Source organism: Scaptodrosophila lebanonensis, unplaced genomic scaffold (assembly GCF_003285725.1).
Source record: "Scaptodrosophila lebanonensis strain 11010-0011.00,11010-0021.00 unplaced genomic scaffold, SlebRS2 tig00000061-arrow-pilon, whole genome shotgun sequence".
Classification (NCBI taxonomy): domain Eukaryota; kingdom Metazoa; phylum Arthropoda; class Insecta; order Diptera; family Drosophilidae; genus Scaptodrosophila; species Scaptodrosophila lebanonensis.
The window spans coordinates 9,203,451-9,221,927 of record NW_022060554.1 but is presented as its reverse complement, the minus strand read 5'-3'; the positions used below and the strand labels follow the sequence as shown (position 1 = coordinate 9,221,927).

At 37.8% G+C, this 18,477-nt stretch overlaps 1 protein-coding gene across 1 annotated transcript in view; it reads left to right on the top strand.

Moving 5' to 3' along the window:
• The first annotated feature begins 1,316 nt into the window (after positions 1-1,316).
• The window catches only part of LOC115624517 (macrophage mannose receptor 1), a 30,540-nt gene continuing 13,379 nt past the window's right edge, over positions 1,317-18,477 (top strand). The window contains exons 1-2 of the mRNA XM_030519232.1: positions 1,317-2,149; positions 10,832-11,308. Coding sequence (XP_030375092.1) covers positions 1,837-2,149; positions 10,832-11,308 — 790 coding nt within the window. The 5' untranslated portion in view covers positions 1,317-1,836. The remainder of the gene's footprint in view (positions 2,150-10,831; positions 11,309-18,477) is intronic.

Here is an 18,477-nt window from a genome sequence, read left to right as displayed (position 1 = left end):
CGGAGATACATGACACTAAATGATCTTTTATTAATTCACTAACAGAAGGAACCCTGCCTAACTGGTGATATTACAATGCTAAGTATTTACTTAGTTGGTTTGGCACATTGTGACCATCCAAAAGTATTTAATAAATTAATTAAATGTTAAAATTGCAGAGCTTATGTTAACTGTTTTATAGTTATTAGCTGTATTTTGTTATACTTGTATCGTAATGTAATTTATAATCTTTTGCACATCAATCAAAATCTAGACTGAGCAAATATGAAAGCTTGAAAGAAGTACTAATTACAAGTTTTTTCAAACCGCAGGGCTTTACAAATCTTGTATTTTGTCTACTAATTATACATTTACTGTACATATGTACATTTAATTCGAGGTTTTGTTTGTGCAATATCGGATATCAGATTGTGGTTGCTCGTCTGTCAATCCTACACCAACAACTTATCAACTACTATTTAAAGAAACGCCCTTGGCCTGTCAATGCTGCGCAGAATCCTGTAAAACAGCAACATTTTATCAAAATGACTTTGAGCTAAACACTCCCACCAACGACACCGAGTCTTTGCCAGCGTCTGTCTAGAGACTATTAGCGAAGAATGCTGATGGCAGACGACGCTGGACCAAAGTGCGGCGACTATTAACACCGATAAACGGAGGAGGCGGCGCAGCAGAGTCGCTTGAATGGCCAGCTAAATGTCGACTGCGATGTAAACGAGTTGCCAACCCGAACGAGAGAGCAAGCAGTCGTGAGATGCTGCAGATGCTGTGAGTGCGCTGAAGCAAGCTGACCGCGACGCAAGCGCAGCGCCGACGCTAAAACCAATGGCGTTGGCCGAGCCTCGGAGAGGAATCGAGCGTGGAACGTGTTTTAGTTGCGTTCAAACGCTTTAGTCTGTAAGTTACCAAACCAAGCGACGCGAGCAGCGATCAGCGATCAGAAATCAGAAATCAGCAGACAAACAAATGAACCAAAACAAACAAATCGAACTCATTCGTTCACAACTCAACAGCCGCCGAACCAGCCGATGTGTCCAGCTCGCCTGCTTAGCGACGAATGCGAGCAACTTTTGAAGCCGGCCAAAGCGAGAGGCACAACTTGAATCAGTGAAGTGCTTGCGGGTGAGCAGAGCAAAAGCCAAGTGGAAAGAAAGTAGATGATCGCTCAACCTGCAGCAGCTGTTCGTTGATGACGTCGACTGCCGCCTCTGATTACCTAATAATCCGAGCAGCAGCAGCAACAGAAACGAACTGACTTCGACTTGGACTTGATAGTGGCCGGCCTGCGAATTAATGGCCAGGCACTCTCATTTGCATTACGCGATGAAATTTAGGCGGAGAAAACAAAGCCACAAAACGTCGACACATTGAATAGCGATTGAAAAAACAATACTTGTAGCAAAAAAAACATAGGGAGACTCATCCATGAACCAGAGATTGGAACTGTTGGGTCAGCGGCTGGTATTTTATATTCATAATTAAATTACCAGCGTTGACAACGTGCGCGCCCGATTGTCTATTTAGAAAGTGTTACATACCAAAGCTGTTAGATATACATTCATAGCAGCCACTGCTCACCTGAGCCACCGCTTACACCTGCAACTGCTAGCGGTTTCGGGTTCGGTTTCAGCCTGCGCCTTGCTTTCTCCGCGGCCACTAGCCACCACAGGTTGGTGCGCTTTCAGTTTCCAGCTCAAGCTCGAAGCAGAGTCTACCGTGTAAAATTTTTTCTGTTCGCGCCCGCGGTCTCCTCGAGTGTTTTTAGTGGTGGTGGCGCACTTGGTGGTGCACTCGAAACATTTTCTCATCAGCTGCAAATATCAATTACCCAATCGAATGATGATGATGATACGTTTAACGGTGTCCGTATTGTTAGTGCTCTTGTCGTTGGTCAGTGTCGATTCGGGTAACAACAGCCAAAATATTCCAAATAATTCACACAGCGACCAACACAACAGCAATATGAGGAATCACAACAACAATAACAACAACAACAACAACAGCAATAACAGCAACAACAGTAGCAGCATCAGTAGAAACAGCAACACTCCAAAATTCGCCGCTGCAGCTCAGCCAAGTGCTGGCTTCCACAAGCATCATCATCTCAGTGAGGAGGATGCGGCTGCCACAAATGGCCGAGATAAAAGAGGTAAGTAGTGGGGATGTCTGTACTTAAAGCGTGCGATATCAAGTTGCCGAAACGATGTCAAGGTCCCTATCAATAGCCGCTCGAGTGTGTGCGCCAATCAATGCACAAATATGTACATATGTATTACCCATTATGTATAATTCGCCTATTGGAACAACACATTAGCATGTGTGTGTGAGCAGGAGCGGGTATACATAGCACTACTACTTATGTATATGAATGCGTTTGATGGAAACACTTGACCTTTTCGTACTCAGCGTGCAAGAGAATATTTTGTGCCTGGGAGCCTTGCCGAGTGCTAACAGGTTATTTTATTATTTACCCATTATCTCCATGTTAATTCCCACAGTATATAGTACTTGTATTAGAAACTGAATTAATTGACTTCCCAGCCAATAATCCCTAATAATTATCAACTTTTCTACTTACGTAACTAATTGCAGTTTAAGGGTTTCAGTAACTTTTGAATGTTGAATACTTATACTCTGTACCTAAAAGGTAATATAGTATATTAGGTTTATTATATATTCTTGATCAGCACGACAAGACGAGTATATGTTGCCCTGTCTGTATGTCTGTCCGTCCGTATGAACACCTGGATCTCAGAGACTATAAGAGATAGAGACACACAATTTAATACTTAGTATGTACGCAGCAGCAGTTAGTTTTGTTTTTTGATGCACTCCCAACTTTCCCCTATAGACTATTTTCCGTATCGCCATTTGTATAATCACCTATATCTCGAAAATTATAAGAGCTAGAGACACCATTTGTCTATATGAATACACGAAACATTTGTATTTCCGAATTTGTGTCCTTCCCCACTAATTCTTAGAATTTCTCAATCATGATAGATCTATTTAAAAGGAAGTAATATGTTATATGCAGTTGTTGTTGTTTCGCTCAACGAGGCCACGCATAGACATAGTAATTGTTGATATTCTCAGAGTTGGGGTGTTTATCTGTACCCAAAGGGTACAAGGGTATATTAGTTTTGTGCGAGTGTACATGTAAAACACACAGAAGGAGGCGTGGCAGACCCCACAAAGTATATATATTCTTGATCAGCATAACAAGCCGAGTCGATATAGCCATGTCCGTCAGTCCGTCTGTCTGTCCGACTGTCTGTATGAACGCAAGGATCTCAGAAAGTATAAGAGCTAGAATAACCAAACTTGGTATACAGATTCTCCTGAGCCCGAGAAAGGACGAGTTTATTCATTTTTTCCGATGCACCCCCCCCCCCACTCCCCCCTATTCACGATTTTCTATAACTCCCGTAATTCTTGGAATTTTTAACTAAAATTTAGTAGACACTTCCAGTTAGAGATTATATATCCGTATACCAAGTTATGATAGGGTAATTAGAAAGAAAGTTATAGCCATATAACCAGGCCAATGCAAACATACACACAAACAAGTATGTACAAGTACACCAACACGCATAGACACGATTCTGATGTAAATGTATGTATGCATGTATGGAATATTTTATATTTAATTTAGATAATTAATTAAATTAATTTAATTTAATTAATTAATTAATTTAATTAAATTTATTTATTTTTTTTTTTTTTGGGTGGTACAGGGTATTTAAGAGTTGAGCCTGCTCGACTTTAGCATTCCTTTCTTGTTTAAAGATAGCACCTCTATTAATTCAGTTTTTCTCAATGGATTATCTATGTTAAGTGTATCCATGCAGTTAGTCGACGAATAATAACAAATTGTTCTTTAATTTAACATATTTAATTATAGAACAAGTACAAGTACATGTGTACAAAAACCACCCGACTAGTTGGCTATAATTTTGAAAACTTATTTCAATCCTCAAAGTCGTCTAAAAATATGTTTTCTTGGGTACATTTTTCGATGGGCTAAAATCACCTCAATCGTGCCACAGGGGTGTCCCCGAGGTGGTATTAATTAATTAATTAATTTAATTAAATAAATAGCCAGAGGTCGCACTGATCTAAATCAGACGAAATGGTCACGAAAACCGAGTTCAGTGGTCTATTGTTTTTGGCAACAAATGGGACTTGACTTTTACGAGAGTTCTCTTAAAATAGTGTTGAATGATCCATTAGTAATGCCAACAGCACCAGCAATGTCTTTAGTAGTTAATCAACGATTTGGGGGAAAATTTCTTTAATTGCTTAACGTGTTGTTTATCAGTTGGTCCTTGCTTTCTTCATGGATGTGATTCGTCTCATTCTCCCTATCATATTTGTACACAGTATTATAATACTATTAAATTTATTTATAAAATATGTTGTACAGCTACAAAACAAAAACGTTTATTAGCCAACTGCAATATATTAACCCGTTTGTATTTACTATATTTAAACGGCAGCTTTGTCTCCTTTGAAAAGTAAGAACATGAATTATTACAAAACTACATACCAAGTTTTATTAAAAGCCAAAAGCTTATAGTATAGTAATACATTATCAAAATCAATTAATTAATTCAAGTTATTTCAAAAGAAGTAATTTTTGTAAAGATCGTTCTTGGATGATTCAATTCGTTACGCCAAGTTCTCTGATCTTCAAACCTTTCACATTCCATTGCACCTCTTCACACGTGCGAAATACTGCTAGAAGCAATAATAAATATGCACTTTTAATTTGCCTATGCTAATTTAAAGTTCAGGACCTATTGCGAAACCTCTTCACTGGGCGCTGCATGTACAAGTAGAACGAAACAATTACATAAATTTCATTTTCAATTTTACTGCGCGGCCTGCAGCCGCAATCAGAGCTTCGAGTATAGTCGCAGTCTCCATTTCATGTTCGCCTGATGAACTCGCCAAACTGGATTCATACAATTTACACCAATAAACTACATAATATAGCATAGCAGCAACTGACTAAGCTAATAAAATTATTATTAATGCCGGAGAGTGGCTGCTTTAAGCGCAGCAGGGTTCAGATGCCTCGAGCAAAAATTTCCAAAAGCATCGCCGATCAGAAAACGACGAAGATAAGCATAACGACTAGTGGCGAGAATCTAGTTTTAACAACTTTTGGCTTTTTTGTTTTTGGATAGAAATTCGTTTCACATTCCCAGCTGCGATGCCAGTTGAGAGGAGCTTCGAGTGCATTGGTGGAATGTTGATGACCTCAGATTATGAGCGAAAAGCTGTTTCAAATGTCGATAGAAATCTACACAAATTAATAATGAAAGCATTATAAAAGTTGTGTTTAAGATGGCAAAACATTGTTAGTAAGTTGGTCCTTCAACTTGTGACATTTTGGCCAAAGAGAACAGCAAAAAGCGCGTGTGTGCGCTCTAAAGACATTTAAATGAACGCTAGCCGCGCATAAATGGACATTTAAGATTAATGGACTACAGCGTTGGAGCTGCGAGTTCAACGACTTGTGCTTTACCGAGCCACATAATAGAGGATTATTTAGAAAGTTTTTTAAATTGATTTGTCAATGAACCTCAAAAATTTCCATATAGAATTCAAATTGCGTGAGCTGGACAAGTTTGGCAACTACAGAAAATGCCAACAACTTACATGATGTATGCAAATTTTTCGATTTTTAATTTATAGATGCGCGTTTAAAAGCGTCTTGGGGCATTTGCATAAAGTATATGGAGTCTAACTACCTCATCGATATGGAGTCGAGCCTAAAAGCAGCTATTTATCACGATTTGTGTTAGTCCCAAAGACAGAAAGACTCCATCTCTTTGTCACTCTGCTTGGTTGAATAAACGATTATTCTTTGTTTGAAGCTAAAACCACGAGACTTGCCCACAATGGTATACAAAAAATTAAAAAACTAAAAAAAACGTACTATACTTCTCTTTTTTGTGTGTTGGATATTCTTTAGAAACCACTCAGGGTACTTAATAGTCAGTTAAACTCTAAGTTCGATGTTACGACCCCTAATGACAGCAAAGAGGCTGACCATTATTAAATTAAGAATGATTGAGTTGAAGCCTGACATTGAAAATGAACCGATTAACTGGAAGTTGTTGCTTTTGTTGTATCCGTTTGCAATTATATGAGTAAACTACCAAATGGTTTTTGATTATGCGCACGCCCCGAAGTGCGTCAATCATAACCACAGTCACAGCCACAGCCACAGCTGCAGCCAACGGGGCGTATGAGTTGCTTTTCCAATCTGAGTTGTCAGCCGTACATAACGCATACGCAATGTGGGCAATGCCTGAAAGACAAACAGACAGTCAGATAAGACATGCACGTAGAGGCGCACCAAAATCGTGTAATTATGTGCACGTTACAAAATCGCAAGTTAATCTGGAAACAATTTGAAATTAAAAACCGCATCTATGGAATGTGGAAGTCTTGTCTTGGACTTAGGCGTTTAGTTGCCACTTTTTTGTTTGTTCACTCACTCCATCGTCGGAATTGGTCGGTCGTGTGCTTTTCATTTGCACTACGCTTGCGAAACAAGTCGTTGCAGTTAGCTGGAAAAATCTTTTGTGGAAACATCTCAGTTCAGATGACCTCTTTTCAGCCAAGCGGCAATTACACGCGCAAGCGGCCCTGCAGATATGCGATATTACGAGTAGACGCCGACGCAGTTGTCGGGGGCCTTTGTAACAGCAACAGATGCAAGTCGACATGATTTACTGTTTGATACGTTTTTGCATTTTCAAGGTGGTTCAGCATCCTCATGCAACACACGCCACAGCGCCAGAAAGCGAGATAGACACAATGATTTATGTGCCTGAGCCCCGTTGAATTGGAAATGGTTGACTTGGTAACGACAATTAGCCAACAAACGTGGCTACCTTCTGCCTTCAGTCTGCCCCCAAGATACGAGTAGATGCATATCAAGCGAGACACAACTGGGTTATTCTCAATGTTGCCTCAGCGTGGCAGCATAAAATAATGGTAATGGTTATATCTAGCTATTGCTGCATGAAATCAATAACTCGACTAGAAGGAACAAGCATCGATTGAGCGCATTCGAAAACCCATTTTAGGCCATCACGTTTCGGACCCGGCCGCCCAACTTCAATTTCCATGACCAATTGCCGCTCTAACGCGTCGCTGCCAACCATCAATGGACAATGCCAAACAATGGCACGTAAATTGCACGAACTGTTCAAAACCGTAATGACAACTTGCGTTGTTCAAATAATCGTCATAATGAGTGCAATAATGGTCCAAGGATTATACGAGTATTATGGCTTATTCAGCGTGATTTGTTAGCTTGTTGAGAACAATTGTGAGACACTCTAACAAAGAAGTTATTATATCTGCTTGTTGAACTATTGTTGTCAGTTGTTGTTGTTAACATTGACGGCATTTCCTGTTCAATTAACCGACACCTGCCTAAATAGCGTTCCATTTGAATAAATGACGAAAAGAAGGCCTTAATTACACGTACATACAAAACGCATGTTACCGAAATTCAATTTGAACAAAAACGGTTGGCTATGGCTAAGAAATCGGTAATTTAACCCCATGCTCGAATTCATTGCCCGAAGCAAATCTACATTTGAGTGCGGCACTCAAAATGCAATTGAGTTGAACTTTTTGCCATTTTGAACATCTTTTGAAATGATCCATAATGATTCATTCGATTTTGTCTTCGTTCAGTTGTTTCTTGTTAGTGTACAATTGTTGCAGCTTAGTACTTTGTTACCAAACAGAGCCAAAGATCACAATGCATTACCAATAGCATGGGATGGAAATGCATTGCTCATATAACTTAAGTATATCAGAAAAATACTTAATTAATGATACTCCAAAGATTGTTTTTGCACGTCATTATTTTCAAGTCCTTTACCAATAGAAGTTTATTTACAAAATCAGTGGGCAATAGAAAAAACAACGGAAAAGTAACTCTATTTCTCTTTTCTGGTCAACAAATAAGAAGAGATGAAAATTTAGATGAGATTAGATGAGGAATAATTGAATTTAAGCCAAAAAATTAAATTACAATGGAAATTTTCTCGAGATTAACAAAAGGTTTCTTAAACTTATTCTATAACTGTAGCTTTATAATCCGATTCCTATTATAATACTTAGGAATCATCTTAGGGAGTCATTGCTTGCCATAGTTTCTCCAAAATTCGAACCCATTACTCCACATAGTTTTCTTCTTAACCCTAATCCCAATGCGAACCTTTTATAATCGTTTAATTGTAGAAGTGCTTTCTTTAATTCCCTTTGCTCTACGCCAGATATTTAGAACTTCGAGACGAGTGCCAATATGGGTTTATTAATTGGCTTGTGAAATAAATATATATATTTTCAAATTTATAAAAATGCTACGCAAAATTGTAAATCAACTTTAAAAAATAAATCAATATATAGAAGCAATTATAAAATTAAAAACTAAATATGAGTATACCTAATGTTTTTAAAATTAGTTAAAATATTTCTTGCTTGATGCCTAAGGTTAGTGAAAATATGAATGAAAATGGTTGAACTTAATCTCTGTTCAATAGAAAATTCATCCGTTTCTCACCCCACGAAAATTTGTTATTGAAAACTTAGCCTTGTTTTCGTAAGTTCCCTGAATATTCTCTACCTTTAATGTAGCCGATCTATTAATTTAAATGTGTCTACGCCGATCGCCCTTTTACAATTCAGTTACCATTTTGTATATTTTTGTAATTTCCCATCAGTTGTTGTTGGCTTATTATCGCCATCTCTCACGCATTTATAATTTAATTCCCACCGTATTTTCTATAGCTTTGCCTCCGCTTCAGATAATGGATATGATGTTTACCTTAGGGCAATCGAAGCACAACCCAAACATTATCATTTCTGTCCCACTAATCGATCTGTGTAATGGTTAAAGCACAGTAAGTTGTCTAATTAATCACCTGCAGTCGACTTCCCCCCAACGAATGGAGCAGTTTAAGGCGAGTTCCAAGGAAATACTTTAAATACGTACTCAGACAAATGTCAGGGTGGACGTGGACAGTATTTTGTACTGTTTAATTAAAACTTGCGAAGCAAGACGGCGCACAATAAAACTCATAAATGGCCTTTAGCTAAAATGACAATTAATTGCATAATAAATTGTACTTTATTTTGCGTTATTAAATGAAGGTAAGCACACACGAAATTGTTTACATATGTAAAGGTGTTTCATAAATGAAGCAGCGACACGAGCAATCAAATTATGGCCCGACATGCGACTTTATGCTGGCCAACAACAATACATATACTTGTAGTAAAAAGCGAAGGCAAGTTATGGGTGGACTGTGGAGACTCATTAGCTTTTAGATTGGATAAATAAACAAACAAGAAAAGTGTGGGCCAAACGAAGTGCGACTTAAAAGCGATTCGTCCGCACTTTTATAACAATATTTATATCAATTATTTTGAAATTCCAACTCATCATTGCGAATGTGAATCCCAGAGCCTGCAGCGACGGAGGCAATAAAAAATCTCGTATGGCCTTGACACAGTTATAATGGCAAACGATCAATCTGTCATTAAAACATATGGCGGTCTTGGAAAAAAGGGAAAGATTGAGGGAAAAAGTAGATGGCAGCTTAGTTGGTGAAAAATGAAGTGCAGACCTACATACAAACATACATATGTATGTACATATGTGCTTGGAGTAAATGCCCCAAAAAGCCCCGCTGGACCGCTTACAGCGCAACCAGACGTATTATGCACTCGAAGAAATAGAGAAAGTTTCCTTTATTTAGCAAATGTTCATTTTAAACTAAGTTGAAAAAAATATGACATATTTGGTTTCATTACAAACAACAAACCCTTGTGAACATAAAAAGAATAAATTATTAAATTACTATAACATAAGTTAAATCAAATTGTATTACCAACATGATTAAGTATTTTCGAATCATACTGGAATTTTAAGGCATGCAATCAAGATATCGAGGAACAGAAAACCAAATAAAGCGGCCAAGTAAAGCAGTAGTTTATCAGCAGACTGCTGAGAGATAAGCATTGTAGCTATCCGAACTATCTAAATAGACAGATAAACCTTATCAACTGATAGAAGATGACACAATACATACTATTTAGACATACACACCTAATTCTGTTTTAACACGGTAGATTGGTTCCAGGAAAAGTCGTGTAAAAAATACATTGATCATGTATGTAATTTTGAATCGTGCTAAGGGGAATAAAATAAATGTTCAAACCGTGTAAAAACAGAATTAAGTGTAATACATAAATAAAGTGAAAACGGTTTTGCACATTTTGGGAAAATGTTCTTTAGCTGCAACAAATAAGAGGTAGTAATAATTTTTTGGAGTGCACCCATGGACCAGTAGCTGAATTAACAGCAAAGTCAATTTGCCTTTTTTGTTTTGTTTTGGCCCTGAGCACTCAAGAGTCGGCCAGACTTTGTGCTTTCTGGGGGTTGAGCGTCTGATGGACGCGTGTCACAGTAAGCGGGGCGCTTCAGTTCGACATCATCAAAAATTCATTACGCCACTTGAATAATTTGGTCTTACTCGTTTTTAATTGCTTCATTTTCGACACCTTGTTGGCCATCGCAGCATGGAGTGTTGGAGTCGTGGGCACTTGTTTTCAATGGGGCAGCTATTGTGTAATTACAAAACAGCAACGCACACACATGCTTACGTGTATTCGTAGTACTTACCCACTTTTATGAATATTATGGGGGCAGTCGGGTCGCTTGCATAATTGCCACGCACAATGAATTGATTAATTTTTCAACATTTTGCTTTTAACGTTTCAATTATTTCAGGTACCAACAGTTTTCAGTTGGACCAGAGCGAGATTGCCCGGCAGAATCAGATAACGCAGCAAATCTTTGCCAATTTTCTGGAGCGACGTCTGTTTCCCAATCGCACCGTCAATCAGAAAATACCCACCATAGCGGACATTTTGCCCAAACCGAAGCCCTCGTCCCGACCCCGACCGCGTGGCTTTGCCGCCAGTGGTGGCGGACACTTCAAACGCAACAGCTTCGGCAGCAGCGGGGGCGGGGTGCAGCGCAATCGATTGGCAGCAGCTGCGGGCAAACGACAGGCGAGCAGTCATCGCAACCGCTTTGACGACCCGGATGATGAGCCTCTGGATCAACAGCCACAGGCCAACACACAGGACGACTTTGACTACGAGGGCCAAGAGTCGTTGCAAAGCGTCGAATCGGAGCAGCACGATCAGTACTATGGCGATATATTTCATCGTGATCCCAGCGAGAATGAAATCGATAGTGTGGGTAAGTGAAGGTCGTTGCCATTATGCCGTCTCATCAATCAGCCAAAAACAAGAAGCATAATTGATATCTCAAGCATGCAGTATCATGCAGAGCAGTGCATGAAAACTTATTAAATTCAGCCCTTTAATCGTCTACTAAATTTATCGGTTTTAGTTCATGACCCAAACGTCATCATTTACATAATCATCATCATCGTCAGCATCATCATCCCGACCACTGAAAGTTTTGCATATTTGCATTTCCAATTCGGGCCGACGCGACGGCGATGCTGCCGCACTTGCAAATTTTTCCAATTAACGCCATGAATTTGTTTGCCCGGCCACAACTCATTAATACTCTCGGTAACGCTAGGGGTAGCATGACTTTATAATGATGTTTGCCAATTGCAAATAGACAACAATTTATTGTAGTTGGGTAGGAATGCCGATAAACAACAAACTGATAAAGAGAGTTGATATGCCACCAAGTTTGTGCTTTTTATTATATACTATTGGATACACATATCCATGTCCTTTTTACCAAATAGCGAGACATTTCCAAGTAAGTGCAACTCTATTTAATTTAATTTGAAAACCAACACGTGGTTGCTTGAGCTTACGTTGATGTTAGTCGACATTAGTACTCCGGATAGCTCTGAATACTCGAAAATGAAATGTGCAAGATTTTCCGTTTTTTGCTCCAATACGAATGCAACAAAAAACCCATGCAAATCGGACTATATTCAGCTGAATTATGGAGAGCCTCCCTTAAGTCAAGATTATGGTATATATACACTAGCATTTATTAGATATAATTAAATTTATTCGACTTTTCTATTAAATGGTTTGTAAACTAACAACAAAATGAAGAGGTTACGTAAAAAAGGATGGATAAGGTTAATTAAAATGTATTCAATTTATTTATAGTCGGAAAAAAGAATCGATTTCAGAATCAACAAATATTTATCAATTAAAATTTAGCAGTTTGTTGAATGAGTCAAATCAAATCACTTTCATCACATTAAATATCGGTTTTATGCAACAGAAAATTGATTGCACAGTCGAACACTGTTTAGCGAATCTGAATTTGGCGTTTCAAAAATTTGTCTTGTCTTCGTACATTAAACACATTTATTTTAAATGAAATTGTTCTGATTTTACTTTTCCTAACTAACTATTTGAAACAACTCTGTTGATGTTCTTTCGAGTATGCTTAATAAAGGGTACACAGCTTTCTGCATTTGGGTGCTTAATTTCAGTAGCTGCACTTAGCGGAGCAGCGGGTATACAGTGCGTATGATTAATGCACGAAATAATTCAAGCAACTACACCAACGCGGCGGCCATTTACGCGATTGCCATGGCAATGTTTAAATTTAATTTATGCCTTATTTTGGCACCCTATTTACATGATTTTACTCTGAATGCTCAACTTTATTTATTTATCTTGTTTTCATTGCCCAAACCGGCTGCGAGGCCGATTCTTCCTTTTCCTCTACTAACTGACCAGGGCATAATACGTACATACATATGTACGTGTCTGACAAGACACAGTTGATGGTGCCGACATTTTATTTAAACGCTTCAACATACAATTTATGGCCAGCCATGTTGCGTTTTTCGAGACAATATAAAGTCACCAATTCCACACAAAAGGTGTGTGCCATAAAAGTTTGCGCGTGCTTTTTTTTTTTTTGCATTGCACAAAACGCCTGCGACTATTCGACACTTTAGAACTGGTCCAATAACTCTGCCACTAGCATACATATATATGTGAGTGTGTGTGTGTGTGTGTGTGTCTGATTCGCAATTCCTTTATTTCCGCACCACGAATTAGCGCAAGTGGAATTTTTGCGCTACTCGTGCTTTGCTCTTCAAATTAAATACGACAAGCACTTGAGATAAGATTAGCATGATAGACAATAAAGCTCACGATTTGTGCCAAAACGGCAGGTTATGTATATAAATGAGAACAGAAGTGGCGTTAAGTTGTGCGATGTTACACTTCAGTTCGTTAGTTGAATTCACTTCAATTACATCGAATCAATGAATTAACGAGCATGCATACTAGTATGTTATACAAGTACATATTATAAATATGTTTCCTTCATGGTGTAATAAACCACGAATCTATCCTATTAATCACGTTTGGTCATAAGTGGTCCACAGATGATGTCAGGTACAACAATCTCTTTCGTCTATACTAAATTATATTAACTGTGAACTATAGGAAAAGCAATCGGTGCAAAGTTTCAGAGTAATAGGCTTGGAATTGAAGGCAGACAGATATCGCATTATCGATTTATAATGTTCTGCTGATATAATATGTGGTATGTGTGTACCATTCTTCCTTTTGATATTTAGATATTTAGTGAACTTATACCACTATTCTCCTTTTATATTTCTGTAGTGTAATACTATATTTTTGAGACGGATCTTCATATCGTTTTTATTTTCTGCTTAAATGCCAAAGCTGAGGAATTCAATAGATATTAATAACCCATCAAACATTCATCAGACTTTACAGAATCTTGCTTGCTAACGACTCGTATTGAACATAAAAAGACGAGAAGATAATATTTTGCAAAACATGTTTTCAAAAAAAAAAACGCGTGTTTCATATTTGATAAAATCGAAAGAAAAAGAATTGCGCCTTAGGGCGGTGTATTGACGCATTGATTGGCTATCATTAACTATCATCACAAGCATATGTACACACTGAAAGGCGCGATTAGTGTGTCCATTATATTTCCATACGTCACAATTCTAATGATTTTTTCATCATCTGTAACCGATTCTGCACACTTCCGACTTTGCTATGAAATTCCTAGTTTAATTTGTTCGAATTAAAAAATGAAAAAATGTATATAAATTGACCTTGATGGTGATAGCAATGAACTCTGCTTCGCTTATAATAAAAACCTTTTGTATGTTATAGAGGTTTGTTATTATATTTTAAGAACTACTATTCACGCACAATCTGGTTTCGATAGGAACCAGAAATAGTTGCTCGCCCAAATATCAACATCAAATCAAAGTCACAACACATTTCAAAATGCGCAGCACTGGGTGGTGCCCTTGTTTTCATGATTCTGCCTTGTTAGCTGACTCTTCTAAACACATTTAATTAATTAGCCTACAAGCGAGTCGAAGAACCACAAAGTAGACGCACGCTTGTTTCATTCGCCTCTTATTTTACATCAAGTATCAGAGCTTGCAAAACACGGAGGAGAATTACAAAAAGAATCGTTGGCCACCAACAAAAACAATCTTTGTGGTTGGCAGTACAATAAGTATGCAAATGCCACAGTGGCGGCTGCGGTGGCACTAATAAGTGCCACAAGTGGCTACCACCGGCTGCGGTCAACACTTGGCCTGCTGCATCGTCGAAGCTGCGTGGCTCGAATTGCGAGTGCTTTGGACCTGAGCTCAAGTTGATGCTGATTTGGTATTTAGACAAGAGGTTTATTTTATTTTTTCCATTTTGTGGTCGTCATTTTTCAGCAGTTTTTATGCCCAAAACGTAATTATAGCCCGCCAAAATAAACATGGTGTAAGATTTCATTGCATGCGATATGTTAAAAGCTATACATCGTAAAGGATACGACAAATGGTGAATATTTCACTCCGAAAAATTTTATAATACTATCTTGTATATTGATTCAATTTTACATACTTTGAAAACGGAATACACATGTATTCGGTTGAAATGGCATTCAGGTTCAGAAGAAGATGTTAAATATTTATCGTAGTAGACCAGAGTCTAAACAAGAGTATCAGATTTTTTTCAAAACTGCTGTTGTTAGTAAAGAATGTTCATATACTACTAAGTACTTGTATAGGACACTCACCAAAAATTTGTTGTTCTCGACAAATGAAAAAGTATCTCGAATTTTAAAACTATGACTCTATTGTACATATTTTACCGTCTAATTAAGCTTATAAGATCTTAAATTAAATTCCCTGCTTTCAATGGGCCAAAGTTAGATTAAAAAATCATTTATCAATGTAATGTACAATAATTTTGGGTGGTCACCCATCTAATGAGAGACGGCCAGTGTTTATACTGTTTCCAAGTAAATTCATCAATGATTAATATGTCAAGGTTAGACAAAAACTGCGCGACTTAAATGGTCATTGGTCGCACATGCAATGCGTCAGCAGAGAAACTTAAGCTCGCGTTTTAGTACATTTGAACGGCGAAGATGAAGTCATATCCCAGACCCCCAAGATACCCGCTCCATTGTTCAGAACGCAGCGCTCTCGCCTCTAAGAACTCGAAACGAGCAATCGAAACCGAAACCAGAATTATTGGAATGGCTACATCTAGTTTTTATTTCGCCATGTCACAGAGACTGCAACTTATATCTAGACGGAGTTAAAACCGCAGTTGCTGTTAATACTCAATCGTATCTTGGACATGTTTACGCTTGACTAAGGTTACCTTGGTCAGCGGTGGCAGAGGGAAAGGGAGGTGGTAGAGGCAGCGACACCGTCGACTGTTTGACGAACAGCAGCATCAGCGGCAACGTACAGAAGACGAGCGACAGACGGTAAAATGAATGCTGCATGCTGGGACAAGTGTGCGCTGTCCATACATGGGGTGTCGGATGTTAATCTCTAGAGCGTTTCAGTTCGTGCTGCTTTACACACCATCAGCCGGCCAATGAAACAAACAAACAGACGAACAACATCAGCAAAAAAAACGTAAAAAGAGCTAAGAAGTTGCCTTCGCCTGCGCCGAAGCCGTATACCCTTTAAGACTCTAAAACTGTGAATTTCGATACAGCGAGCTGGATTCGTTAAATCTATATTTGTTTCATTATATGCATATGTATGATCATTCTTCCTTATGGGTATTACAAACTTACATACCAAAACAATATACTTGTATGTATGTAGACTTTTCAGTGAAGAGTATAAAAAGAAGCCCCACCAAACGAGTTGGTGCGCTCTTATCTCAGCATCCACTGAGAAACTGCCGGCCCATCTCCTGCTTTAGCTCCCATTCATTGCCAATCGGGCTCTCACGAACCAGTTCGGCAAGCTGTGCCGCTCTCAGCAAGCCAGCGCTGCGATTCTGCGCGCCGCGTCGCCTCGTGGCTCACGTTACTCGGCATCGACGCTGGCCGAAAATGTTAGTTCTTCGTCAACGGTCAGTTTAGGCGCACATGCGCAACACGAGATCTTTTTGCTGCGGCCCTATAGCATTTTTTGGCAACTTTCGATTTCATTTCGGCCGAGCGACGGCTACGCAGATACCGTCGCGATCAAGATAAGCTTGCTACGGCTCTGCTCAACTCAACAATCGAATGCTCATAAAAAAATTCATAAATATAAATTTGTTTTGTTCATATGGCAGATCCCAACATAGCTCGCGCAACAATGTTAACAAAATGCTTTGAATAAAAAGCGAAATTTTTGTTTTCATATTTTTCGGAATTCCTGGGTAAAAGTGCGCTCACGTCGAACGTTATCAACACAACAACAGCGATTTCCGAAATCGTTTTTATAATAACAACAATATCTACAACAATAGCAAATTCAACTGCCTAAACATGCAAAAGTATTTAATCGTTTCTGTGATAATTTACCTTCAATTGCTCGGCAGTTTAATCGCTTCACCGAACAAGAGCACGGGTCCTGTCGCTGGTACGTAGCTCCGAAAAAAATGCACTTAAGTATATTCAGCTTGGTCCATATTGCGTAACTTTGTTTTGGTCGCTGGTGTTCAGCGTCCTTCCGGCTGCAACGCCAACGACCGATGAAATCGCATCAAAATTCACTTTCACTTTCCAAACTCGACCGCCAAAGCTTTTATTTTTATTTTGTGCGGCATTTAGCGTTTAATTAAAGAGATTTATATTGATATTTGAAATTTGTATACTCTGCATATTAAGGTTTGTTTATGCTACCGCATATCTATGTGAATTCCAGTGATTTATTTGTGCTCTCGTATATTTGACTCTGCGTTGAGTGTGAAGAGACGCCTCGAGATGCCAATTAATTTTGAAGTTTATAGCTCAGCCAGATGCGCCATCGATCAATTAAAAACCAAAAGACAAAGTGACAAACTACTAAATATTTAAAAATGTAGTAATACATCAAAAAAAAAAGCGCAAATCAAATTCTTCGGGTACCCAAAAAAATGTTTAAAAGTTGTTACGTATTAATGACAACTTTTAACACCAAATTAAAACTGGTTGCATTTTCTCGAACAAGCTCGTCTTGCTTCTTCAATAATAGTGTACAAATTTTGATTGTTCTCATCAATTTAATTTATAACAAACAGTTCCTGAAAATACTATACTGTTTATTATGTTAAAGCGACTTTTGCATGTTAAATATGTATGAGAACTAATTCATTTATTCGATAATACAAGGAAGGTTTCTAAGGACTTAAAACTTATTAAGCATGCTATTGTTGTGATTAATAAGTTCTAGTATGTCAATGTTTATGTATATATAAAAAATCTAATTAATTTTTATTTCCTTATTTATTATCTTTTTCAATACTGAAACGATAAATTCTAGATAGCTGTGATTTTAAAGATTTTGTTATGGACTTATTACTTTCTTAAAAAAAAGTCCTGCTAAAACAAAACTTGCGGTTGGCAAGTTATAAAATACTTTTTACATTAAATAGATCGCAGAAGAAAATTTTTTCGTAGCCACTCTAACGAAGGGCAAAGTTAATTCAATAAATGTTAAGAAGGACCCCACAACATAGATAATAGTTTTATAGCCAAATACAAATAGAAGTAAGATGTCGCAGTGAGTGGAATTTTTTGGCTTTTAAAACATGTGTTGGGCAATAATCTCTTCAAGTCGCTCTTTAAAACAAAGTATTTTTATCATACCCTTCATATCAGAAGTAGACAAATTATTGTTCATATTCAAGAGAACTAATAAAATTTGTCAAACTTGTCACAATTTTAAAAAATCACATGATAAATAGGCAAAAGGCAAGAATTCTCATTCTAAACAATCTTATCTAATTAATAGCAGATATATCCATATATAACCGCGACAGCAAAAAATATATATGCTTAACTCGAAGTTTTAAATTCTTTTGTTTCGATTTAAAAAAAAAATTACGCAATATTTCATTTTATTAAAATGAATATTTTGGCAGTAAAATATTAAAGCGCGATTAAAAGAAGTAAATCTAGAAACTTGAGCAGGAAAAAAA